We start from the raw sequence: 27978 nt of genomic DNA, 5'->3' as shown, positions 1-27978 counted from the left end.
AGGAACCTTATAAAATTAAATATTCACATTAAGCTTACACCAGAAGTTTATCATTGGCTGTTAAACACTAGCTTTAGCCTATTACACTGTTTCAGTTTTGGTGCGTTTACAGATCAATAAAACACAGGACACAAGACTTGTTCTTCTGATTATATTCTCAAATACAAAATAACGTGTTTTGATTTGACACAAAAACCAAATGCAGATACTTCTTTACAGACGAGACACAAGGTAAAAACATTTCCACACGAGGAACTAGTTTGGATCGTTACTAATCTGCAACATGGTAGTAGATGTGCATTAGACCAATCAGAGTTGTTTTAAAAATGCTATATAAAAAGGAAAAAAACAATGATCACCTTCATCGGTTTGAGACATCAGAATTGTTATCCAAGATTTGGGTTATTAAAATGTCCAATATCATGTACCTTAAGCGTTACATGGTCTTACATCAATGCGTACATACAGGCATATGATGATATACAGAACAATACCAATAATCTACCGCAGAATGTGGTTCTTTTAAACTTATACAATAATAAAAAAACAAAAATGATGATAAAATCAGTGGTAAAAGTATCGGAACACAGAAAACACCCTGCCTCCTTTCTCTATACATCAGATGTAAATGCAAGCGTGCAAAGCTTCCTCAATATTTCCTTCTCTATTTTCGAAACATTCAAGCACATCATAGTGTGTGAGCTGTTTTGGAGTCGACTAAACCACATGTTACTAAATTCAAAACCTCTCATCTACAAGTACACACAGAGGGGGGAAACAAAGCTTTATGTAAACAAATATTTAGTAGAAGAGCAAAAAAAGGGAAACCTGTCACCAAAACTCAAAGAGCAATGGAGGTCCACAGAAGTGTGGTTATCTTTAAGGTTGGCATAAATAGGGAGCGGATAAATGGTTACGCGGCTGAAGAAAAAGGTAAGACTGGGAAAGATGAGGGAAAAGGCATGAGGAATGCTGCTTAGGGAATGGGCTGCAGGAGACGGCGCTGATGCTGCTACTACTACTGTGTTCCCTGGGCTCCCTGGCTGCCTTGAGCACCCTGCTGGTAGTTGCCGTAACCGCCGTACTGGTTATAGTACTGGTTCCACTGGCTCTGGTTCTGGTAGTACTGCTGCCACTGCTGAGCGTACTGAGGAAAGCAAAGATACGGTGTGTAAATAAACACATGCTTCAATAACACAATAATGAACAGTGTCTGACAGGGTGTGTGGGGTGTATACAGTTGAAGTCAGAATTATGAGCCCTCCTGAATTATAAGTCCCCCTGTATATTTTTTCACCAATTTCTGTTTAATGAAAAGAAGATTTTTTTCAACACATTTCTAACCACATTAGTTTTAAAAACTCATTTCTAATAACTGATTTCTGTTATTTTGGCCATGATGACAGCACATAATATTTAACTAGAGATTTTTGAAGATACTAGTATTCAGCTAGGCATGGGCTGGTGTAAAATTTTGACAGTCTGCTTACCTTGGACAAATATATCATAGTTTCATGGTATTGTAATTTATGCTTTAAAATGTGTTCTTTTAAAATGTCTGGGTAAAAAACAACTTTTTCCACTGGATTTTTCCACCCTAAAAATAATTCAATTTGAAAAAATACTTTTCACACATAGAAAACTATATATATATATATATATATATATATATATATATATTTACTAGTACACCCAAGAATATTAAATATTATATAATATTATCTTGCAATTTCTAAATATGTTTGGTGACTAAACTATTATTATAATTTCCCCTAATACTTATGCAAATTAGTCTCAACATGGAAAAAAATAAAATAAATAAATAAATAAAACTTGCATATCTCGTAGGAACGTTGTAACAGAAAATCTTTGCGTTTAAAAACCATGACTTTTCCAAACCGCTGTGAACCTTGAAACCGGTTATCGTCCCATGTCTATATTCAGCTTGAAGTGAAATTTAAAGGCTTAACTAGGGTAATTAGGAAAGTCATTGTATAATGATGGTTTATTTTGTAGACAAGCAAAATAAAATGATGCTTAAGAGGGCTAATAATATTGTCCTTTTAACTTTTTTTTTTTTTTTTAATTAAACCTGCTTTTATTCTAGCCAAAATAAAACAAAGAAGAATAAAAAATATTATAGGAAACACTGTGAAAAATTCCTTGCTCTGTTAAACATCATTTGGGACATATTTGAACAAGATAAAAATAATAATAAAAATCAGGAGGGATAATAATTTTGACTGTATATAAAAAAGGATGCACATTAGGGGTGGGCGATATGACCTAAAATTAATATCACGGTATTTTTCATCTTTTGAACGGTGACGGTATAATATCACGGTATTACTTTCAATAGCAAAATTATATACATTTCAAGGAAGAACGGACAAAAGAAAGTCTCACTTCTATCACTCTTTAAAAGTTTTGGTTTGGGTCATTTTAAATGCTCAGTCTCGTAATGAGCTGATCTTCATTTCTCTGTGTTGGTGGAATAAAGCAGGCGAGTCAGCCGCACCAATTTATGAGCAGACAGAGCAGGATTCTCGCGATGACCACCGGCGCAATTCTGCTCTTTGTTATGAGCCGTAGTTTCAGTGTAAACTTAGTAAAGGTGAGTTTCTTTGGCGATGATGTCTACAGTATTAGACTTTATATTTAGCGGACATTTGCGCTGAACACGCGGTGAATGCAACGCATCGAGATTCGGGCACCTTCTCCGAAAACACTCGATTGATCTCAGCTGGCGGATCAACATTTACCTCATGTCATGATCACTGTCATCTGCGCCATTATTATTATTATTATTATTATTATAACTTTAGGTGAGGTTTGCAAACCTGTGCACTTTTCACTCTTCAGCCGTTTGCATTTCCTGCAGTAACAAAAGCTCCCTGTTATCTGACAACGGGAAGCGTTGAGTGACTGACAGCTAATAACCAATACTTCAGCAGGGTAGAGCGATTCAGCAAGTTTTTAGAGAAAATCAAATCAGATTGCACTACAACCATTATATTCAGACACACAAATGCTCCCAAATATATTATGAGGGCGCATAGATTAAATTTCGGGCGCTCATGCGACCAAAATGGTTGCAATTTCGAGCCCTATAGTATAAGGACATGTATTCAGACCACAACTGAACGTTTGAAGAAAATTTAATGCCTTATTATTTAGAATTAGCTATTATTGATGTAAATGCAGCCGTTCAAGGCGCATAATTGATTTATTACGGTATTGACGGTATTAGAAAATCCATGTCGTGGCGCAATGTCACACCGGTGATGACTATGACACCGGTGTACCGCCCACCCCTAATGCACATGTTTTTATTAAATCATAATGGGCAGAGTATACTTTTGTGCTAGTACTTAAACTGGTCTCAACGAGTGAGTCACTGAATCATTCATTCATACAATATATTAAAAATTTTGCGCAAATTTATAGGGATGCACTAAATCTGAAAATGCAGAGAAAAATGGCCAAAAAAATGCACATTTGTAATGCACATTCTCACCATTAAAAGCTGTTTATTCAAGCAACGCACATGTACTAAAGCTACATCTGACACTGAAAACTGCACTGCAATTCAGCAACTGAAAATTAGATCAGTATGTGACAAAATAATGATTGTGAGTGAATTAAAATAGTAGGGGAACATAATGTATACTACATTGACAACTTGGCAAATACAGTGCATTTTGACTACATTCAATTCAGTTAAATATAATACAGAACTTCTTTTGTGGTTGGACAGTAACAAGATAGTCATGAGCATGCTCAATATTAACTTGTGTTAACTTGTGTGAACTACTGTACAAGAACAGACCCCCTAGTTGTTCATGACTTTTTTGTGATTTTATTGTGGTAATTCCCAGAAATCTGCGGACAATTTTGCGATGAAATTTTTTTATATAAAAATATATAAATATAAAAAAAATTGTATTTAGCTATTATATTTAATCTTATTTACCATATTAGGTAGCCTACTATGTTAGGTGTGCAATCTGACAAAGTGGCAATAGCTACATTTCCATCCACATATTTTTATGCACATTTTTTTTTTTTTTTTTCAAAACAAAAACAAAAATGGTCCAGGGTTAGATTAGTGACAGGAAAACTGGCCTCACCTGCTGGTACTGTTGATTGTAGCTCTGCTGCTGCTGGTTGTAGGTCTGTCCTGTGGCTGCTGGGGCTTGACTGTAGGTCTGGCTGTATGCTGGGTACTGACTGTAGTTGCTGTAGTTATACCCTTGGTTATAGCTGCTCTGGGTGTAGCCCTGGTTGTAGCCTTGATTATAAGACTGAGGCTAAGAAAAGCAAAAAAAAAAAAATCAATTAGAAGTCCTGTTTGATTCATAAGCTGATTTGTGTGTAATGAAAGCCTTTTTTAAGTACCTGTGGCTGGCTGTACCCTCCGGATGTTGTAGAAACAGTCTTGTTGTAGGAGCCCTGGCGGTTATGGTTATAGTTGCCTCCAGACTGCTGGTTGCGGTTGTATCCACCACGGCCTCCTGAGCCTCCATCCCTGTAGTTGTTTCCCCAGCGGTTCTGGTTGTAGCCTCCACGGTTGTATCCTAATTAAGTAGTGGATGGATCTTTTTTAAATGGAGTAATTCTTTTAGGTATAAATTTAACAAGAAATGCAGGACATCAAGTGCAATAATTCACCCAGAGAAGGTGATTTGGATGGCTTGAAAAGCTATTTTTTCAATGAGTGTGATTGTACGTTATTCCCCGTACTATAAACCTACTTAAAGGGTCACGAAACACCAAAACACATTTTTTGAGCTGTTGACAGTCATATGTGTGTCCCACACTGCTTAAAACACTATTAGGACACATATATTTCACAAAAAAAGTGAAAATTGGTTGTTTTTGAGTTATTTCGAGCAAATTAGTTCTTCCGGTTTGAAACTAATTTTTGAAGCTGCATCACGCCGATTAGTTGTTAGACTGGCTGTCTGTACCTGGGAATACATTGTGACGTCTCTGAGTGTGCTGCATTCATTCATGAGAAAGACTTGGTTCAAACCAATCAGCGCGCTCTACTGTGTATGCGGTGCAACTTCATTAATATGCATGATAGCTTCGAAGACTGTACCTGTACAGTTTTCAGATGGCAGAGAGACGCTACGTTGTGTTGCCAAAACAAGTGGGAGAAGAATTGCTTGGAGATACAGGTTGTCAGTTTTGCTTTTATAATTTGCTGCATCGAAGGTTTTGTTTTCATTTTCCCGCAATGAGTGCGCAGCTGGACTCTCGTCTCCTTTAAATAAAGACGTGGCTCCAGTTGGTGTTGATTGTCCTGTCTCTACAGATTTGGTAAGTAAGCGGTCAGTGTCTTTGTTTATTCAGAGGAAAAGTTATTTCGTATCGTCAGCAGTACTCTTTCAGTGTTTAAAGACAGACCTTAGTCAAATGAAGTTACTAAAGTTTACAGTACGTTAATATCACTACAATATTATGGACTGAGAGATCCACTGTAAAAGCTGCTCTCCGAGTGTAAACATTTAAACACTGCAATCAAACTATTACCGTCGTGTAGGATTTTCGCCGCATTTAGTGACATGATAGTCTATACACACACGGCTTTCTGAAACTACCAACCGAGTGCATCTAAGTTTCCGAGAAATGCAGTTTTTTTTTCTCTCATTCGCAGTGCGGTATCAAACATAGCATTAAAAATACACACTTCCAGGAATTCCTCGAATCAAATATTTAGTTTGTCACAAGGGGCATGAATGAAATTGCTGAATGAAAGTGAAAGTGCCAAACTGCAGTTAAAGTCCACCGTTTAATAATTTGTCAAATAATTTGATTACTGATATCCATGTAAGCACAGTCACTGTCTTTCTGCCCTGCGTCTGTGTGTTTGTTTTGCCTCTGTGAAAATCAGCATGTGACCAAATCGAAACTCCCATTTATGTGCAAATTTTTATGCACCTTCCCTCTTTCCCTCCTCCGACACTCCCCCCTAAACAGAGCTGGACACGCCCACTTCCTGACTTTTTCCAAACTAGAGGTGTGAAAACACCCTGCTGAAACAGGGGTGTTTCGTGGCCCTTTAAAAGGATAGTTTACCTCAAAAAAAGCATTGTCATCGTTTATTTGCCCTTCTCTTGTTCCAAATCTATTTTTCCTTTCTCATGTTGAACACAAAAAAGGAAAAAATCTTGGAAACCAGTAACTTAAATAGTATTAGCTTTCTTCGCTACTATGGATGTCAATGGTTACTGGTTTTCAACATTCTTCAAAATATCTTTGTGTTTAAATAAAGTTGAAACAAGGGTTTGTAAAAGGTGGTAGAAGTTTTTTTGTGAACTATCCCTTCAAGAATTGTGTAGATATGAAATATCCATATGATTAAACACTAAATGGTGTACATCAGTGGTCCCCTAACCCAGTCAATGCTTGCCAATTTTACCGCGCCCCGGGAGATAAAATTTTGATGCTTAAGTGACCGAGAAGAAATCAGTAATTTTTTATAAAAGACCCTTGAGAACCAGTTAATAAATACAACAGAAATAATTAATGATTTCATGTGTGACCCGGTACCAATAGATCCACAAACTGGTACCAGCTGCAGCTGGGGGTTGGGGACCACTGGTGTACATAGTGTAGATTTTAAAAATACATTTAAAAAAAAAAAACCCACTACTGCTAGTAGAAAATGGCATATTTGTTATTTACTGAGGGGGGGGGGGTTACTGCTGCTTTCACACTGTACAATACAGGCTTGTACAACTATAATATTGAATGTGGGAGTAAACCTGCTACTTATTCCAAAATAGTGGTTTGCTTATTGCCACATCATATGGCACAAATTATGGCTAGATCTTCATGACAAGACTATTATAAATAAAAAAAGTATATTTCATAACAATAAGTTCATAATTCAATAATAGATGATCCAATAAATAAATAGATATGAAACATTTCACACTAAAACATTAGGCATGATTTTGTCCGTCCAATATATGATAAATAGCTTCCTGGGAATACATAAAAAAAAATAAAAATCTATTACTCAAACTATGAAAAAGATTCAACCATTTTCATTTTCAATTATGTTTAATCTTAAGCAAAATAATAATAATAAATAAAGTATACAGTGGTCCCTTGCTGTAACTCGGTTCACTTTTCGTGGCCTTGCAGTTCTGTAGATTTTTTTCACGCAATTTAACATGCTTTTTCTATGGCAAATTGTGTTCTATGTCCTGATTTGCTGTAGACCAGGGGTGTCAAACGTACGATCCTGCCCGCGAGATGATTCTGTAAAGTATAATTTAGTATAGTAAAAAAAAGTATAATAGTACTAATTTTCAATAAAAGAAACTGCTGTTCCAATTGTTTTCACTGGTGCACTGTGGTGCTTTTTCTGGCAACAATTCTGCGAAGGCTCTTACAAATGACTTGGTTTTGTTTGGTGTCTGTGATTTTGAAACCAAGATATTCCCTTATTATCGACAGTGCTGTTTTTTTTTTAAATATTAATTCATCTATTGATGCTTCTGAAGCGGCAGACGCCATCATCCCACCACTTTCCTGTTTGTTAGTTTTTTTTAATTGTGGATCTTCCCCATAGTTCGGTTCTGTTTGGGCAACTCAAAAGTGTGCTCACTCAATTGGCTAGTAAGACTGTCACACACAGACGGCAGTAGGGCTAATAATAATGATAATAATTATAATAATAATAAAAAAAAACTTTCAAATATCAAAAAAAATTCTAAATCAAGATACATAAGGACAGATGAAATAGCATAGGAAATTATGTTTCGTTTTCTGAAAAAAAAAAAAAAAAACCCTCACCGAAATTAAGTGATCATTTGCTTAAAACAAGCAAAATTATTTACCAACAGGGTAAGAAAAATTATCTTAATGAGATATAATCTCAAACAGAAGTTAAGCATCAGTTAATTTTCTCATGCTATTTTTCTTGTCTAGTAATCTTGATTTAAGAATTTTATTTAGATATTTGGACTGGAAATGAGACGAAATTTCAAAAAAAGTGTTTTTGCAGTGTAGCTATACATGACAACAGATGGAAAAATGAATGATTTAAAAAAGGCGAGTGAATAAAAACGGTCTTTAGTCTTTCAAAGTAACTACCACCGCTGCTTTACTTCTGTTATTAACCCTTTCACTGGTGAGTTTAAAAGATTCTCTCTGGCCCTGGGAGTGAGTTTAGTTAGGCGATCATTATTTAAGAACATTTAACCTTGATGTTTCTGTGGCGAGGCATCATGTTTGCCACGTGACACACCGCAGCCACAATATCTTATCCGTTTTAATACAAAATATTCACACGCTTGCTCATCATGTCATCAACTACCTGATATTCCAATTCACAAAAACGTGCAAGTGTTTTTGTTGTTTAAAAGATGTATAAATGATCTTGATCTATAACGTGAAACGGCAGTTTGCCTCCTTCATTAAATCACAACACACAGAATTCAGCACGTAAATTCATCAATTACTCCCAAATTGCATGCAAGCAAGTGGCTGGCCAGCTGGGAGAAGAATAGATTGAACTTTGTTATGTTCACTACGTACATCTGATATGAATAATACACATCAGCAAATTATATTTGAATGGATTGTTAGACTTCCATAGACTTTCTTGTGTGTTTTATAAACTCTAAATGTGTTGTCTTACTAGTACCTGTGTCCATTTACATGTCTAAAACATAAAATAAGCATAAGGTGATTAAAAACACTACATAACTGTGACAATTTGACACGTCTTTCTCTGGCTCAGCGCCAGCCAACGCACCAAAGCTCAGTTTGAAATTTTCACATCATGCTTGTCATGCTGGATAACAAGTAAACACCAGCGACATTACGTTTCTCACTTCAAAACGAAACAGAAATAGGATTCTGTAGTGATTTACCCTACTATTGCTCCCTTCCTCCTCAAAGACTCCAACATGTTTGTTTTAGGTGCTGGATCATTGAGTGGTGCTCCCATCATCCCTTTTCCATGATTGGCCATTTTTTTTTCAAAAAAACACAATTTTTTTGTTTATTTAGTGTGAAATGCTCCCACACCTTGGATGACTAAGGTGGCAGATTTCTCTGACTTCGCCACGTATCTTTCCTCTAACGTTACCTATTTTTTTGCTCCATTCTGTCTATGAGGCGGCAAAATCTGCTGGTGCACAAGAGAGGCAGACTGCGTTCACTCCATTCCACGCTCAACTAATGTTTTTTTTAACAATCAAACGCCTGAGTCGCGCGACAACGAATCGATTATAAAATTCGTTGCCAACGCTTTTAGTAATCGATTTTAATCGATTCATTGTTGCAGCCCTAGACGGCAGTCACATATTTGAGGAGGGGGGGTGGATATTTCATATCGCAGCCTCTTGCGATTCGATTTTGATTAAAATTGCACAGCCCTAATCTGGAGAGTAAAAAAAAAAAAAAAAAATAGAAAAGATTTTGTGAACTGAATCAGGCCCAATCCCAATTCTACCCCTTCACCCTTCCCCTTACCCCTACCCCTTATTTTGCGCTTTCCCGTGAAGGGGTAGGAGTGTCCCAATTCTCTTTAGCTTGAAGGCGTAGGGCTATGGGCAAGGGGTATACACGCCTTCGAACAAAGATTTTTCAGGAGCACACTCGAAACCAAGGGTTAAGAAAATTTCCCAGAATACACAAGCCACAGCTACACCCGGAAGTAAGATCCACAAATTAGTATCTGTTTTGTCATTATTACTATAATCCCTAACAATAACTCCTGTATAGCAGTCCCACAACATTCTGACACTCAATGACACTCAAATACCTTGTCAGAAAAGTCTAGTGACTAGGATTGGGCTTTTTACTGTGTCTGCTATAATGTTAATGTTGTTTTGGTGTGTTTACATAGATGAATAAGGCCACGGTGTAAATGCACAACAAAGTTATGATCTTATTGCCACATTATATGATTATGATAATATATGCATTCAGTGATTTCCTGAAGATAAATACCAAAAAACAACACAACTGGAATAACTACAGCAGTCGCGATTGTCTGATCTCATATGAAGCAAGAGATCGCGATGACATCTGATCCCAGTCCCAATTATACGGGGTAAATATTGAAGCCCTTCCCCTTAACACTCGTTTTTAAGGGCCAAGGGGAAGGGGTAGGGGTAAGGCTGTGCAATTAATCGAAAATCCGATTTCGATTTTGGCTTCTAACGATTATGAAAAACCATTAATCGAGATAAACGATTATTCCATCATTTACCGCCCCCTTTCCAGTTGTACACATTTGTTGCTCTTAAAAGCGCGAATGAGACCGCATGCTTCTGTTCGTGCATGCGTGCGTGTGCGCGCGCGCACACACACACACAGTCAGAAGCATGCAGTCTCATTCGCACACTTTGACGAGCAGAGCGCACACATCCAAAGTCATCTTAATCTGAGCGCTTTAATGGTCAAATAGGTGTCAAAACGTGGCGTTTAGTGATTATTCATATTAACCCTCATTTGTGTAATAAACAAATGAGTTGAGGATCAAAGGACACGTGAAAGAGAAACCATTAAAGTGACAGCTCAATATTCCTGCTGCAGCCTGTTTTTATGATTACTAATCAAACAACAAAAGGAGAAAATCCCTCACTGCTCCTGACTGAAGGACTTTTGTAGCTAAAGTTTTTTTTTACAGTGTTTCATATTTTTCTATTGTATTTATTTCTCTTTCTTTTGCAGGGTGGAAAATAACTGTATATATGCAGTTGAAGTCAGAATTATTAGCTCTCCTGAATATTAGCTACCCTTTTCCCCCAATTTCTGTTTAATGGAAAGATGTTTTGTCAACACATTTCTAAACATAATAGTTTTAATAAATCATTTCTAATAACTGATTTCTTTTATCTTTGCCTTGATGACAGCACATAATATTTTACAAGATATTATTCAAAATACAAGCAGTCACATTAAAATGTGATTTAAAGGCTTAATTAGGGTAATTAGGCAAGTCATTGTATAACAGTAGTTTCTTCTGCAGACAATCAAATATATATTTTGCTTAAAGGGGCTAATAATGTTGACCTTAAAATAGGTTTCAAAATATTTAAACCTGCTTTCGTTTTAGCCAAAATAAAACAAAAAAGTCTTTCTCTAGAAGAAAAAATATGATAGGAAATACTGTTGAAATTCCTTGCTCTGTTAAACATAATTTGGGAAATATTTATTTTTAAAAAAATTCTCAGGAGCGATAATAATTTTGACTTAAACTGATAATTGTTTTGAATAATCGTGATTACAATTATGACCAAAATAATCATGATTATGATTTTTCCCAAAATCAAGCAGCCCTAGGTAGGGATACAAAAATAGAATTTGGGATTGCACCCAAGTATTTTTTTTTTATAATAAAAAAAAAAAACATCACATTTAAATAGTGTTTCACTCAAAAGCGCTTTACAGATGTTGGGAGGAATCTGATGGTGGATGAATTTTTTTTTTTACACATTTAACAAATAATGTATTTTTTTTGACTGCAAAACAAAACTGACCTCCTCTGAAGCCTCCGCCTCCACCTCCGCCTCCTGAGCTGCCACGGTTCTGGTAGCCACTTCTATTACCCTGCGGTCCGCTACGATTGTCGTAGCGCTGGAAGTTACTGCGACCGTGGAAATTACTCTGGCGCTTCTCTGGGGGCGGCCCGGCTTTGCGGCCTTCTTCGTTGTACTGCTTGATGAGAGCGTCTGCTTCTTCCTTCTGAAGCTCTATGAACCTCACCTCGTCCAGGAACTCGCCAACATCGGGCAGCACAAAGTTTGCTGCGGGAGCAGAGGCACGCAATGAGGGACAGAACAGCCGCGCCGGCAAAAGACATAGAGAATCATAATCAGCACCATACAATGGTGACAGCAAAGATACAGGGAAGGGGACAGAACAAGGAGACAAAGAGAGAGAGAAAAAAGAGAGATCTGGAGCATGTGGTGATAAAGAGAACAATCTCTGGGACAAACGTTGCCTTAGCTGTGTAAGAAAACCCTTGTCCAAGAGTTGGAATATGAGGACAATGTAGGGCAGGGGGAAGGTCATAGGGAATGGAAATTAAACTAAAAACAGTTGCCAGAAAAAGAGTGTTATGATAAAAGGTGTCCCTGCAAAATTAGGAAAATCCTAGTAATTTATTCAACATTTAGCATTATGGCCAATACAAACTGCTCGGTTGCTGAAGTGAATTGTAGCGCCAGAGCCAATTGCAGCAATTCTCTTCCTCAATCCTGATTATCTGAACTGGTTTGCAGTTGGTGAGGAGTGGCATGACAGACGATGCAAAAGATGTGGTTAAAAGGGCAGGGAGAAATGGGAAAAAAGGTGAGAATAGCTCTTTTATCTGGCAAAAAGGTTTAACAGAAGGAGGGACGGGTGGGTTCTTCCAAGTCTTAAAATAAAGAAACAAACAACAAAACAAAAACAGCAAAAGCAGATCTGGTGTGTAGTTTTGAACATTTGTTTTGGTTTTATCCATGGCATTCCTACCTTTCATTTCTAATACAGCATGATCGGGAACATCCTTCCCTTCCTCATCAGTTCGCTTTAACGTTCGATCTTTTAAATCCTCATCCGTGGGACAAATTACAATAGCCTTGCGTTGAAAACCTTCAAAAGGACGCATTTTTCGTCTCTGGGCTGATCCATATACATTTGTCTAGCAATGGTGACAAGAAAAAAGTAGAAGCTGTTCATTATTTGCTTTGTTACGGCTTTGCGTTCCGTAGGAGGGGAATTGGATTCCTGCAACGATGAAAGTGAGAGAGTTTTTTTCTTTCATGTCTATAGTTACTGCTCTGGAATGACTAGCGGTTGTCTCTCACAACCCCAACTGACTTACCGTGAATAGGCATAAGGTTTACACATTGTAGATTAAATGACTGACATAGTACAGGGGACCCTTTCATCTTCCCTCAACTAAACTACTGCCTTTAATGAAAGGTAGTCTCTTATGGAGATGTTAATGTGGAAACGGTACAATTGTCTCATGGCACTACTCAAGATCCAAGTCTTAAATTAAAAAAAACTAACTAAACAATAAATGAATTCAGGATTTGACATCTTAATTTTGCAGCCTTTTGTTTACTCTGAAACCAAACTGCTGGTCAAACAGAAACTAAAGTCAATTGATTTTAATCAAATCAATAATGAAAGGCGTTCTAGGACGTACAGTCCTGACTACTTGAGGCTAAACTTAGTTCACATATCAGGTCTAAAACCGCATGGAAAATGTGAGGCACGCCGCTTCCTTCATCAATTTTATTGCGCTTCTGAGCTAGTGAGCCACGTCATTGCTAGTCAACCATAAGTGTCAGTAACCACCATTGACAAACCCCTGCTGTAGCTCTGATACAAGTTTTATTCATAAAAAAAGTTAATAAATAAAAGTGCCGCAGTGTTTTGGTGCTCTGCATTTGCCTGAGGTAATCAGTTTACTGTTATTATTGAAATCTGTTTGATCCATACGAAGTGTGAAACAGATTCGGTTCAGTCGGTTCTTGTTACGTGAAATGGTGCATTTGCGGCATTCTCAATTTTATATTTATTTTTTATTATAAGATAGTAGAAAATAAAGACAGAAACGCGTGGGGAGCAGAAAAAGGGCAAGGATCGGCAAAAGCCGTTGAGCCAGAAATCGAACTCGGGTTGCTGTGAGCACCACTGTGCTACATGTTGAGATATTAACCACTAGGCTATTGTTACTGACGCATTCTCAAAAGTTGAGATCTTTTCAACTCGCCGTGCTGTAAGGCCCCAGTATACTTCAAACTAAATCGAAAAAGAACTAAAATTGCTCAGTTTGAGTTTGTTTCAGAAGTTCGAAACAGCTTACTAAAGCAAACTTATTGGGTGAGCTAATTTTGTTCCTAGACACAGTTGAGCAGTGGCCGTTCTAGACCAGAGTAACTGGGAGGGGGCTGGGTAGGGGCCACTTGTACTTTTAGGGGGCACACTTTAATATACATCACAAACTACTTAATTATTCAAAGTCACTTTTTTTCCATGCATCACTCTGCAGTCTTCATAAACAAGCTAATTAAATAACTTAAACTCAAAATAATCTTTCTTGTTAATTTATTTGACAAGTAACTTTGTATTGTAGCAGGATAACACATTTCTAACATTCAAGTATATCAAGGCACATTTTTTGCACCTGTAAACTAACAGATATAGTTGAAAGTCAATATTTGTTTGCCCTCCCATTAATTTAAAATAATGTTTTCCAAGTGATCTTTAACAAACCAAGGAAATTTTCACAGTATTTCCGATAAAACAAATTCTTATGGAGTCATAATAAGTCTTATTTCAAATTGTTTATTTCTTAAATAAAAGCAGTTTTTTTAATAATAATAATTTTTTTTTAAGTATTATTAGCCTCCTTAAGAAATATTTTACTGTGTATTTTTTGATTGTCTACACAACAAACCAGTTATACAATGACTTGACTAATTATTCTAACTGTCCTAGTTAACATAACCGAGTGAAGTCTTTAAATGACACTTTAATCTGAACCGAAGTCTATAAAATACATAAAGGGACCTTATACAACTATCTTGCAAAATAACTAGTAAAATATTATGCACTGACTGTCACCATGGGAAAGATAAAAAAGTAGTTAGAAATCAGTTAGTTAAACTATTATGTTTAAAAAAAACGTGTTGTAAAAAATCATGTGTTGAAGACTCAAGCTTTGTGCCACTACTGAAAACAAAAAAAACGAATGAAGGAAAAACTAAACGAGTTGAATATTACTTTCACACGAGCGAAAAATTTGATCAATGTGTTACATCTGTTCTCCGGTACTTTCCAACTGTTTGTAAATTCAAGACTGCATTTCCTAATGTAAAACTATGTACACTCAATTTCTCAATTAAAAGTTTAAACATCGCTATTGAAAACAAAAGTCTAATATAATCAACAGTGGACATTTTTCACAACATGAACATGACTGAAGTTTAATCTTTTTATTACCGATGTCAATTTGGGGTTTAACTTCTGAACAATGCAAGTTCGCGCGAGACCGAGAGAATGCGAGTCATATCTCTGCAGTCTGCCACTGAAGGCTGATCTCGCTTCTCTGTGGCTTTTTGACACAAAAATACGAGTCCAAATTAAGGGGGGCCCCCCCTAGAACCACCACTGCTGTTGAGCTACCGTTGGTCCATGATGATCAAGCAGTCGGTGGGTGTGTCATGGAGCTCTGCCTTCATTTATGTGCTTTTTATTCTTGCAGTACATAGTTAAGGCAGATTTAGACTTCTGCATTGAGTGATTGGCGTGACCCATGGCGCCTGCCTTGTGCGTAGTCGTGCATTTATATATCTGTTGCTCTGCAATAACACTTCAGAAACGCTAGCTGTCAGCAAATTTTTATGTTCCTCTGTGTCAAGTTTCTTTGTGGGTGTTTTGTGTTTTCTGAACGAAATGTACAAGTATCAAAAACTCATTTGCTCATTCAGAGGCGGAAACCGGCAGACGTGCAACAACATTAATCATAAGTTAAACATAAAACAACTAATTTTATCTAGAGCGACTTCACAGGACTCAACACAGCACTCGCTTTAAGTTTGCACGGCTCTTTGTCCCACCCACACTGGTCACAGCTACCAAACCGACCCATCACAAGGCTTGTGCTACGTGTCGTTACGATGTGTAGTTACATTTTATGAGTGGTGCGCATCAGTGTCAGCCACGACGAAGGCAATGCGACCGCGCAAAGGCTGTGCCGAAACATACATGTATGCTTGGCGCAGAAGTATAAATCAGCCTTCAGACAGGAGGAAAATATCCACCATAACACCAAATTAGCAACGATAATATGCTGGAGGGTTGAGCAGCAGAGCTAGTCAGATGCATTCGCACCAGAAAGATTCCTCGCAGGTTTCACGCATCAGACAAGAAGAACAACTGCATCGTGCCACCTCTGATAAAGCTCTAAACATTGTTCCATTTTGTGTTTGTCTACGCAAATATAAAGCAATGATATGTGCCACCGTTTGCCGGAGAAGGCTGTTTGCTAGATGTTTGTGAAACTGTTATTCTCTCTCATCCGCCACTGTTGTTGTGTTTAGCAGTACTCAATCAGAACACATTTAAAACCCTGCCTACTGGTGCCTACGGGGTTGTCGAAAGGTTCGGACACAGTATTCTATCACTCAGTCTTTACGAATTTCTTTATGCCCTCAAACAAAAAGGAACTTCATTTGAAGTATACTGGGGCCTGTGGTCTCTCCCTATTTCTGCGCACATGCTGCACATCTCGATTTGTCTTTGAAAAAATTCACCTCTCCATGTTAGGCAGCCCAAAAGCCTTTCTGTTTTTAAATCTGGTCATAAAACTCAGTTCTACTTTTTGGCTCTTAACACCATATGAGAGTCCACCCTATTTGTCCTTTGTATTTAATGCTACATGCTTGTACAGCACTTTGGCAAACACTTGCTTAAAAGAGCTTTATAAATAAAGATTGACTTGAACGTGAAAAGACGCGATATGTGAACATCACCTTACACTTCTGATAACCCTAATTATACCTCATTTCTGTATTTTTAACATGCACTGCCTGGGTCCCCTTTTCTTACCTTCACTTACCCACTGCTCAAACGACCAGCGTGACCGACGCAGACAACATTCAGTACCTACCAGTCCATACTCACGTATCCTCAAGTACCCATTAGCATGTCCTTTGACCTGACCTACCTTATAACCTCTGGAACTGTCCACCTACAAACTTGAAGCAGGTTAGTTCACTTACCTGCTATTCATTTTTAAAAACAACATTCATGTAAAGTTCCAAGTTTATCTAATGAAAAGTAATCATAGTCTTTACGGTTACAATAGCAACAGAAGGTGTTTTCTTACTCACCAGGCAGTGATTACTTGTTTTTCAACATCTTACTAATGACATGGACTACTTGTACAGTGTGGCAAAGATCTCTTTACAACAAGGCAATACATGGTCAAAAATATTCATTGCGACAACATACTATACTGCATTCTTACTCTGCTTGCTTTTTTTAAGTTTAGGCAAAACAAAAACAAATCATAATTCAGCAACATGTTCAGGACAAAGAAATAAAGACTGGAAAAAAAACAAGTCTTCAGGAGCACAATAGGCTAACCAATGCTTTAAACTAGGCTACAGAGAGAGCAGAAGTGCATTAATGAACATGTGCATCAGTGAATGTGGGTTTTCTGGGGGGAAGGTTGAGAAGGACGGGGAAGGGTTTTTAGCTGTGAGCACAGCACAAAGGCAAGCAAGTACAGCATTACCTGGTCCAGGATGTAGTTGCGCTTCTTGCGGGCAGCAATCTGGATGAGCCTGTTGAGACACTGTGTGGCCTGTTGGATAAGTACATCCCAGCGTCCTGCATAGTTGCGCTGCCGACGAAGTCCCATGACCTGACAGAAACAGGACAGTAAACGTTGGAACTTGGTTGGAACATATCTTTAAATATGACTTCCTGGTAGCCTGAATAATGCATTGGTATATTTGCTCATTGCAGTTCCTTAAAGGGGATTATTTTATCATGCATAGTTGCTATAATAATTAGGGTGTCACAATTTTAAAATTCTGCATGATGATAAAATAAAGAATAAAATAATAAAATGGCTAAAGAACGGTAATTATTACACGGATTGTTGCCTGAGTCTATGCTGTCTGTAACCTTGTTGCCTGTTATTAAGGATAAGGCTGGAAAGGTAGGAAGTATGGATAATTATAGACCAATTGCATTGACGAGTGTGGTGTCAAAGGTTTTGGAAGGAATTAGATAGATTAGGTGCATTTCTGGGGACCACTGATAATCAATTTGGTTTTAAGTCACATCACAGCACTGATTTATGTATATATGCGTTAAAGGAGTAAAACTGTATAAAAGGCTAAATTCGTCGGCGCCAGTGGTGTAGTGGTTAGTGCGTCGACACATGCACTCTGGCGCTCGCGGCAACCCAAGTTCGATTCCCGCCTCGCGGTCCTATGCCGATCGTTTCCCTCTCTCTGCTTCCCATGCTTTCCTGTCAATACTCTTTACTGTCCTATCTAATAAAGGTGAAAACCCCTAAAAAATAATTATTAAAAAAAAGGCAAAATTATACAGTTATAAATTGGTTTTATTGATGCCTCTATAGTTTTTGATGGGGTTAATCATCTAAAGCTTATTAGTAAGTTATAACAAAGAGGAATACCGAATACCAAATAGTATTCCTATGGTCATACTAGTGTCTTACACTTTTTCCAACTTCAAATTCCAGCACTTTTTAAGCACCTTCAAAGTGCATTTTATGCTTTTCCAGCACCTAACAACCGCAGTAAATTACGTTTATATTTGCTGTATGTACTTTTCCACATTTAAATCTATAGTTTGTGCTATTTTACAAAACACAATATGACATTTAAACTTAAATTGTTGAATACTTGAGCATAGATTTATTGGGATAGTTCACTCAAGAATGGTAAAAAAAAAAGTGAATGTATCTTTTGATGAAGTATCTTTTTAAGTTTGGTCTCTTTTTACCTGAAGTTGATATCTCAAAAATAAGCTAATAGTTAGATTTTGTTTAAGTGTAGTACCAAACTTTCAAGACCAGGCGTTCATAATATTTCATGTGCATTGCTATTCAAAATTCATGCAACAAATTGAATCCTTATGAGCCTGAGAATATCCTTGCTGCAAATTAATGAACTGTTCCTATGTCAACTGTTTTGAAAATCAGTCACCAAATATGGAAACCATAGTTTGTAAGCTTTCATCAATTCATTCATTCATTTTCTTTTCAGCTTAGTCTGTTAACCAGGAGTCGGCACAGCGGAATGAACCACCAACTTATCCAGCATATGTTTTGCACAACGGATGCCCTTCCAGCCGCAACCCAACACCCATACACTCTTGCATTCGCACAGATACACTATGTCCAATTTAGTTTATTCAATTCACCTATAGTGCATGTCTTTGGACTGTGAAAGAAAACCGGAGCACCCGGAGGAAACCCGGAGAACATGCTAACCACACAGAAATGCCAACTGACCCAGCCCGGAACTGAACCAGCAACCTTCTTGCTGTGAGGTGAACGTGCTATCCACTGCGCCACCGTGATGCAGAGCTTTCATCAATATTACTTTTTATTACTGTCAATATTACTTTAGGTTAGGACTAAGGTACTGTTGTAAATGTATGCAAACGCCCCACCTGTCAAAGTGTGACAGTTAAGGTGTTAAAGGAAAACATGTTTAATGGTTCAAAAGGTATCACCTCTCTGTAAGTAGTCTTGGCATTTTATATAACCTATATATAAATGACAAATAATAACCAGAGAGATGAATACAATTTCAATAAACACTTTAACGTTAATTGTGTAAAATAGGAGCATTTATTGTTCATTTTTTCTTCTGCTTATCTTGAGCAGCCCTCACTTGGCATGGCATAAATCACACAATCAATCACTTAAATTGGCAAGGAAGTGCCCTTTAGACTATTGAGTTTAGGAAAAAAATCTGCAATGAAAATAGTGCAAAAATGAAACTGCACTGAACAAAATATGGTGCAAAAATAATAACTAGCTTATCCAGGAGTAGACCAAACATGGTAGGTAGGTAGATATTGACATATAAATAACTTAATATTTGCATATGTCATCTTAATAATAGTAACCAGGGCTTGACATTAACTTTTTCCAACGTTACTAGTCACTCGCCATTTTCACTAGCCACAATTTCCACAATAGGTGGAAAACTAAATCTGTCAGTGTTATTTTCATTCTCTCTGAACCAGACCTTTACATTTTCGCGGCAGTATCTCTCTGTCATCTGAACTGATTGACAGCTTATATTATCCATTCCCATTCATTGCAAGCAGTGGGCCAATCAGAAGAGCAGTGGGGCGGGCATTGTGGGCTTTGTTTACTGCAGCAAGTTGACATGACGACTGTTTAAAACTGTTCCTGAGCGCTGCTTTTGCCGTTTTTAAGTGCAAATATGCATTCTGCGTGAAGCTCGTATAGATAAAATTTTGGGCACATAAGCGGTCGTGATTTCGAGTCCTGTAATTTCAATTTCAAGCAGGTTCAAGCACTTTGTCCAAAATCCAAGCACTTTTCTAACCTTGAAAACACTATATTAAAAAAAAAAAATCAAGCATTTTCCAGGATTTCCAGCACCTGTACGAACCCTGAATATATAGATATACACAATTATAATAATAATAGAAATATTAAACCCCCATACCTTCATTTTTTCCATGATAGCATTGGTGCCCAGGATGTTAAACTTCTTTTCAGGGTTCTCTTTTGCATATTTTAAGGCCCAAGTAGTTTTTCCACTACCAGGCAGACCAACCATCATTAGGATCTGAGAAGAGAGAAACAATAACAGAGGCAATATTTTACTTGCAAAGTATCACCATCATCAACATTTGATTTTCTGTCATAGTAAATGTTAATATTTGACTTTGTGATGCACAAAACATTACATGTTATAATGCAATCAGTACAGTGCTGGTTGAAATATATTAGGCCTCTTGCAATTTGTTATTTTTTAACATTAATCAAGCAATGACAAAATTTCCCAGCAAATATTTCTAAATTTATAGCCTTCACAGAGTTATATTATAGCTATAAAAATTCAGCCACATCTGCAAACGTGACCACTGTGCATAGTGAATAGTTGTCACAATACTGAATTCCAATTCTGAAACCTGCTAACATTTAAGATAGTTCTTAAATAGCGCTGATTTGCCATTGTGTTCACATGCTTAACCAAAATGAGTGATTGGCCATGATGGTAATCAGTTCACCGCTGTTTACAGAGTCTAAACACAGATACAGAGACTGGAGCGTTTTAAAGCCACGAAGATCAGTCGATTCAACACTGAATCGTGCGCATGTCAGCTCATAGACAGACCAGCTGATCTTCGCAGCTTTAAAATTCTCCACTGTCCCTGTAACTGTGTTTGGACTCAGCAAACATCGGTGAAGTGCAGTGAACTGATGACCTTCACGAAAATCAGAGTAATTTCAGTTGAGCACATGAACACAATGCCAAATCAACAGTGTTTGAGAACACACTCAACAGCGCTTAAATGCTAGCAGAAAATGAATGTTGGCACCAATTGGCACCGACATTTGAGTATCAGGACAACCCTAGTAAATATTTATCTCAAAAAGTCAGACCTCGCAGTCAGTTTTGTTGGCAGGTCCCACTGAGCCTCTGACTCTGTCCTCCAGGGAAATATCCTGAAGGTATGTGTAGCCCTCTGGTGGTGGGAAATAGGGCTCCTCCCTCTGTCCAAAGTTGAATTCCACGGCACAGTTCTTCACCAACACGTGTGGAAAAAGAGCACGTCCAGCCAGTTCCTCTCGAGAGACGCGATAACATGGGCCCAGACTCTTGCCATTCTTGGAGAATGCAATCTCTACTTCCTCGCTGCTTTCAAAGTCCTACAGACATGTTGGAAAAGAGATTTGGTTAACAATAGCATTTGAACCCTTATAAGGACGTTCTGTGTGTGACGTAAATAAAAACATAATTACAATATAGCAGCCAAGGATATCACTTTCAGTGAACTTTTCCCCATAGTCCTCAAATTTACAGTTGCAAGACTTCTTGCCAGTTCCTCCATAGCCAAATGAGAAGGGTTCTTCACCTGTAATATAAAGTAATGCAATGTTAATGCACAATAAAACACAAACCTCACACTTTCCAACAAAATCCACCAATCATACTAAAGAAATGCCTGAAGGGTTGTTTACCAAGCTGAGTGTTGCATGTATCTAGGGACCATCCGATTCTCACCACATGAGGGTCAGGCTCAGAGCTAGGAAGGTGCTTTACTGGAATTTCCTCATTTATCTAAACAAGTGAAATGACACGAGAGAGATCTTTGTGACTGAGACAATCGAAAATAGCAGTATTTTACAACACTCATAGTTAAAGTGTCTTTGTTACCTTCATTTCAAAGCAGACACGTCCTTTGTTAACACCATAAGTCGCGCGAGCACCTGCCCACAGGTAAGCAAATCCCTCAATAGTCAGAGGGTAACCACTGTATCGGTCACGAGCCACTTTGAAGTGCAGGTCGCAGTTGTCTGGAAACAAAAAAGCCAATCTATGATGAGCCATCCTGTGATGTCAACAAAATGCTGGATATAGTACAAGCAACAGCAGGACGTGAAGTGAACAAAAGGAAAGTGGATGGCAACTAGGACTTTTATATATTAGATTTGAAGCAAAGAGTCTGTGGCTTTTTGTGATTGATTGAAAGCATCTGAGCACACAAGTTAACACTTTGAAAGCAATCAAATCAAAACACGACATCAAAAAACAAGATCCTTTTGGGTTCAGAATTCTGCTGCTGTCACACAACACTTTTCGTACCACAGACTTCCATTCATACGTATGCGTCAGACAGGAAATGAAAACACGTGTGAAATTTCGCATGTTGATGCGTTCAAAAGGTCAAGCTTTGTGAACTCTGACCTGCAAAATTGCATCACATGATTGATAACCAATAGAAGATAAACACATGACCTCTCGTACAGAAATGTAAAATATGGAGCAATCACTCGCTTCATCAACATTGCTCTTATCCTGTCTCTTTTCACAGTGCCGTATGACAGAAACAAGCACAAACTCGTGTGACCGCAGCTTTAATTCTCAGCTTAGCAATAAATAGGAAACACAATTGGTTAATTAAGTTGCAAAATCCTCAAATAAATTTCAGCTGCAACCTGCAAACCTTCTGATACTTGCTGCAAAATTGCTTGTTAATTCAAATACAATTAAAGCCCTGGATTTGTTCAAAAATATACTGTGACAGTGCTGAGTGTCAGAGACTTTTTATTATTTAATCTTTTAGAGTGCCTTATAAGAATATCCAGGGTGCTGTATTCACAGTGGTTGTTCACAGCATCAAATGCTTGAAGACTCAATAAGCAATTTCTTTTCAAACATTAACATTTTTACATGTTAATCTAGGACACCTAAATTGTGATAATTTATAAGCCTTTTGTCCATTTAACATCTGTTAAATCTGTTAAAGACCATTTAACAACTAAAAAAGCATTTACTACATGCATGATGTTATATTTTTAGTTATGCCTAATAACACATTAAGATCAATGTCATCATTTTTTTAATTAAATGGAGTTCAGTGCTTCCCACAGGCTTGAAATATACCTGCGGTGGAAGCCGGATTGAAACACACCTTTTACCCACAGCACATAAATGGTCAACTACATGCAACAAACAAAACGAATGTGATTTATTTAACTATATTTTTATTATGACACTGTTATACACCCTTTGTTCTTGGGTTAAAGTTATTTTAAAAAAAGATTGTTGAAATAAAAGAAATCCACAATTTCTCTTACTTTTATGCTATTTAGGAGCCATGTGTACCCACTAACAGGTAAAGGCTTCTCTCTCTCTCTCTCAAGTTGCTTTATTGGCATGACATTTAGTTCAGTATTGCCAAGGCATTTTAGAGATGTATAAAGTATGTAATACATTAACATCATTAAATTAATCACATATACAGCAAAAGAAAAATAAATAACAGAAGGAATAAAAAAAAAGACAATATTACAAAAGATTACAATAATTACTTGAAAAAAATTAAAGATTATTTAAATAAGGCAAATTAGCTGATTAGCCATTTCTAATGGTGTACAAACATCTTGCAGACAGTATATTTTGTTCTTTCCGAATATATAGCAACGTTTATCTGAGTTATTTATTAAATGATTAATCATTTAATGTTTCTCTCGCAGCTGTGCATGTGCAGTCAGCAGTGAAAAGGTTATTCAAAAGTGCATACAAATAACAACTTCAGAAAGCGAAAGTAAAACCAGAATCTTGCCCGCCCAAGTAAAGTCTGTGTGGAAAGCACTGAAGTTAAAAAAAGCTTGTATTTTTAATAACTTTAACATACATCTATAATATGGCTTTTACTCCCTTTTGAAAACTAAACAGACGTGTGATATCAATTGCATTTTATTATCCTTTTGCCATTTGTTTAAAACATTTATTTACTTTCAACCTGTATATACAACAAAGCAACACACCATGTATTTTTTTTGTTATTATACCTGTTAACGAAACCATTTTAACAGCTTAGGTTTAATAATTGGCTTCAGCAATTAATTTTGTATCTTAAAAGCAAATCTTAATGCAAACTTGACAGAAGTTGCGCTCAGTTCAAGGCAACTATGCCTAGTGTGAGTACATGCTTAAACTCTGTTTACACCTGTGATGGGATTGATGAAAACAGATTTTGCTACATAGTGCAAACAGGGCTTTGACATCCTTGGATATTTACACTCTGCTCTCTCATAGCAACAGTCAATGCTTCATTGTGTGGACACAAACATTGCGCACACTAGTATTTTTAAATAGAAAGTGTGAAATAGGATTAATAGCATCTCTAACACACACAAAAAACAGCTCTGCAAATAAAGGTTGTTAACAAAAACAAAACAACTTATACTCACAGGTGTCAATGACAACAAGCTTATCATCAATGTCTTCCTCCTCTTCTTCAGCTGGGGGCTGAGGTGATCTTCCCCTATAACAACCAAAGACAACAGTCAGATTGAGCAATACAAAAAAGAAAAAAAAAAAAAAGTAAATCCAAGCACACCGAACTGACCTTCTTTCTTCGCGGTGCTCATAGTAACCATATCCTCGACTCTCATCATAGGATCTTTTACGACTGTGTGAGCTGTGTCGGTCATCCTCTGATTTGGCCTGTGCATCCCACTCGCTGGACCGCTCAGCCTGCTGCGGTGCATCCTCATCAGCCTTATACTCGGACTTCATGTCATAACGTCCTGAAAAACGTTGGAAAAAGGAAAAAAGTTACAGGCCAATTGTGAACTATTTCTGTGTACATTATAATGTATATCGTTATTTATTTAACCATTCATATGTGATGATATGTGATGTAAAATATGGATAAATATAAAACACTTTTCAAAAAAACAACCATCACAGGTGCAACATAAAAATAACTAATATGGCTGAACAAAATATAAACGTTGCACTTTCAAGAATGCTACTCTCTCACGATGATATTATTCATGTTTCTGTCTGGATGCCGTGTAATGCTGCACTCATATAAATTATGAAAAAATATTACCACAAACAATGCATTTTATGACATCAAGATATAAACAAGAGCAGAATATGAAATTACTGACTTTTATATATGTCCATACAATATATATTCATCATAATAACCAGGCTTACCAGAATTTTCCTGCTGGCTGCGTTTATTAGAGTCTCCCTCTGGGATCTGCCGGGATTTTGGCTCTTCGAAGTTCTGCTCCTCCTGTGGCTCTGGATGTGTGGGAGACTCCTCGAACTCCTGTTTCACCTCATCATCCTGGTACTCCTGCCTGGCCTTAGGCTCCTGGAACTGCTTTTTCTGCTCTGGCACTACATCAGATGATCCAAAAGCAGGTATAGGGGCCTCAGTGCTGTCCCCGTTGCTCTCATTTTCCTGATCATCAAATCCACCTTGGAAGAGATCTGTGCTGTTTCCATCGTCAAGCTGTGCCTTGGCCTCTTCATCAAAATCTTGCTCCCCGCCGGTAAATTCTATGTAGAAATTAAGCAGATGCAAAACATGTCTATAACTTTTTCAGTCCTGAAAATATTAATCAGTTACAGGGCTCGAAATTAACTTTTGCTTAGTAGCACTGGTGCTCCTAACTTTAAATATGTAGTCGCACCAGCCAGAATTTAGTCACACCCACCAAGAATTACGTGCACCGTAACTACAAGTATTATATTAGCAGATTTATTGCATTGAAAATTAACACTAACAAACAAACAAAAATAAATAAATAAATAAAAATTGGCATGCGCCCATCGGACATGAGTGCAAGCCCTTTTGCAAAGGTGTCCGCAGTGTTAAATTTGACATATAGCTGCCACCTGCATGGCTGACAGCATCCTAACAATTAAATGAAGGATTAAAAAGAACCTCTAGCGCTTAAAGCGTGTAGATTTAGTGGCAAATGCTGTTACCTGCAAACTCCATCCCACAGACTTTACAGTGAATGGCTTTAGGAGTCTTATCCACTCTTCGAAAAGTGTATCACTAATTAGAAGTGCCATTATTTGTAACTTAAGTGGTTTCTAAAACAAAATCTGTCAATGTGCTTTTCATTCTCTCATCTACAGCTCTTTACATTTTCGCGGCTGTTTTTATTTATTTCAACAATCATTTTTTACTTTAACCCATTGAAAAGAAAAGTTCAAAACAGATAATAAAAAATTGTGTAAATAATCAAATTATGTTTGTTACATATAGTTAACTATTTATGTAATCTATTTATTTATATGTATGCAGTGTTTCACAGACAAATGTAACATTAGTACTACAAAACATCAAAAGGAGTCTTCCATTTGACACACTGCCAGGCGATGTTAATAAATTGTAATCTCTCCTAATCTCTGTGAAGCACAACTCCATTTGCAACAACACAGGCTGGACTGCTGTCCTAAAATACAACCAAAACAAACCGTACCATCCTCCTGATCATCACTGCCCTCTCCAAGCTCTCCTCCGGCCTCAAAGTCTTCTTTCTCCTGCTCGTCGGACGGTGCACCTCCGGCTTCCTCGGCCTCCAGCGCCGCCTGCAATCTGTCCGCCAGGTCCGCCTTCAGCCCGCGAGTGTCCAGGCCTCGCTTCTGGAGCTCCTCTTTCAGCTCATTGACTTTGAGCTTCTTGACATTGAGCTCGCTCATCGTTCAAGCACCCCTACAGCAGTTTCACTTCCAAACTGTGCGCCTGAACAGACAGAGTAAACACAAGCAAGTCATTGATTGGTTACTGTACGCGCTCACAGACCGTCTTTACTCGGTGTAAATATTAGCATGCGAGCTAACGCGCTAACGGAGGACGAGCTATTTGCATCTAAAACACTATTTCACTGCACTGCAAGAGTCTTTAACCTTTAATACACCGAACACAACAACATGCATTAAATAAATCAATCCGCTTAAGTGGCAAAACAATCACCGACCCATTTCATCATAGCACACTTAGCATTCGTGATAACTAGCGCACTATGGAGGCAAGGGATTTGCGCGCAAAATGCACCAGCTTCACGCATGCATAATCTAAAACCACCAAACATTAGTTCAACTTACTACTAAACAAAAATACTATTTCGTGGTTGCAAAACAACTAAATATTTACCTTTATTTGTCAGTTTCCCCCTCAAGCAAATTGTCGTTACGGTTGTATCGAAGATGGAGGGTGACCGAGGTTGCCCACTTCCTCCGCCCCGCAGTCTGCGCGGTCTCGTTTTCTGCAGCTGATTGGCTGAAGCTGCTGTCTGTCTACTGTCCACTTTAGCCAATCACATTACAGATAAGAAGCTTTTCTGGTGTTCATATAAAAACAACGTGTCGAAGCAACGTCAAAAGCGTAATCTCCAGAATAAACAAAACATTCTCTTGTATATTCAACTGGGGTAATATAACATCAATTCTCTCGATGGCTTTATGAAAAACATTTTTGTCAGCCTATATCCTTATCTGTACTTAATTACAGAATTTATTATGTTCATTCATTTTCTTTTCGGCGTAGTCCCTTTATTAATCCGGGGTCGCCACAGCGAATGAACCGCCAATTTATCCAGCACATGTTTTTACGCAGCAGATGCCCTTCCAGCCGCAACCCATCCATGGGAAACATCCATACACACTCATACACACTAATACACTAGGACAATTTAGCCTACCCAATTAGCCTGTACCACATGTCTTTGGACTGTGGGGGAAACCGGAGCACGCGGAATTTTTAAATATATATATGGTCTTTTTAATGTAATCTTTATAAACGCTTTGGCAATACATTTGTAACATTTGTCAAGCTAATAAAGCAATTATTGAATTGAGATGTACTTAATTATTACGGATGATACTTTTATACAATTTACACTTATGTACATCCAAAACATGCAGTGTT

At 37.6% G+C, this 27978-nt stretch overlaps 1 protein-coding gene across 1 annotated transcript; it reads right to left on the bottom strand.

The window, feature by feature from the left end:
* Positions 1-137: 137 nt before the first annotated feature.
* hnrnpul1l (heterogeneous nuclear ribonucleoprotein U-like 1 like) lies at positions 138-27298 on the bottom strand. Its single transcript, XM_056458637.1, has 16 exons — positions 27205-27298; positions 26531-26793; positions 25245-25595; positions 24646-24826; positions 24488-24561; positions 21945-22084; positions 21749-21848; positions 21530-21642; positions 21170-21436; positions 20226-20348; positions 17276-17404; positions 12493-12661; positions 11514-11780; positions 4399-4577; positions 4131-4310; positions 138-1147 (listed from the first exon to the last, which is right to left on the bottom strand). Exons 2-16 carry the CDS (start codon positions 26748-26750, stop codon positions 1019-1021), a joined length of 2622 nt encoding a protein of 873 aa, XP_056314612.1. The 5' UTR covers positions 26751-26793; positions 27205-27298; the 3' UTR covers positions 138-1018.
* Between the last annotated feature and the right edge of the window lie 680 nt (positions 27299-27978).

This window comes from Danio aesculapii, chromosome 5 (assembly GCF_903798145.1).
Source record: "Danio aesculapii chromosome 5, fDanAes4.1, whole genome shotgun sequence".
NCBI lineage: Eukaryota > Metazoa > Chordata > Actinopteri > Cypriniformes > Danionidae > Danio > Danio aesculapii.
Note: the sequence above shows the minus strand (reverse complement) of the source record. Positions and strands in the feature narration are given on the sequence as shown.

What these genes read in the sequence shown, in the direction of transcription:
- hnrnpul1l (XM_056458637.1), bottom strand. Translation starts at nt 26,750, where the DNA reads ATGAGCGAGCTCAATGTCAAGAAGCTCAAAGTCAATGAGCTGAAAGAG. An exon ending in CAGTGATGATCAGGAGGATG is followed by an intron (nt 25,596 to 26,530) that starts GTACGGTTTGTT and finishes ATTTCTACATAG; the next exon opens with AATTTACCGGCGGGGAGCAA. An exon ending in GAGCACCGCGAAGAAAGAAG is followed by an intron (nt 24,562 to 24,645) that starts GTCAGTTCGGTG and finishes TGGTTGTTATAG; the next exon opens with GGGAAGATCACCTCAGCCCC.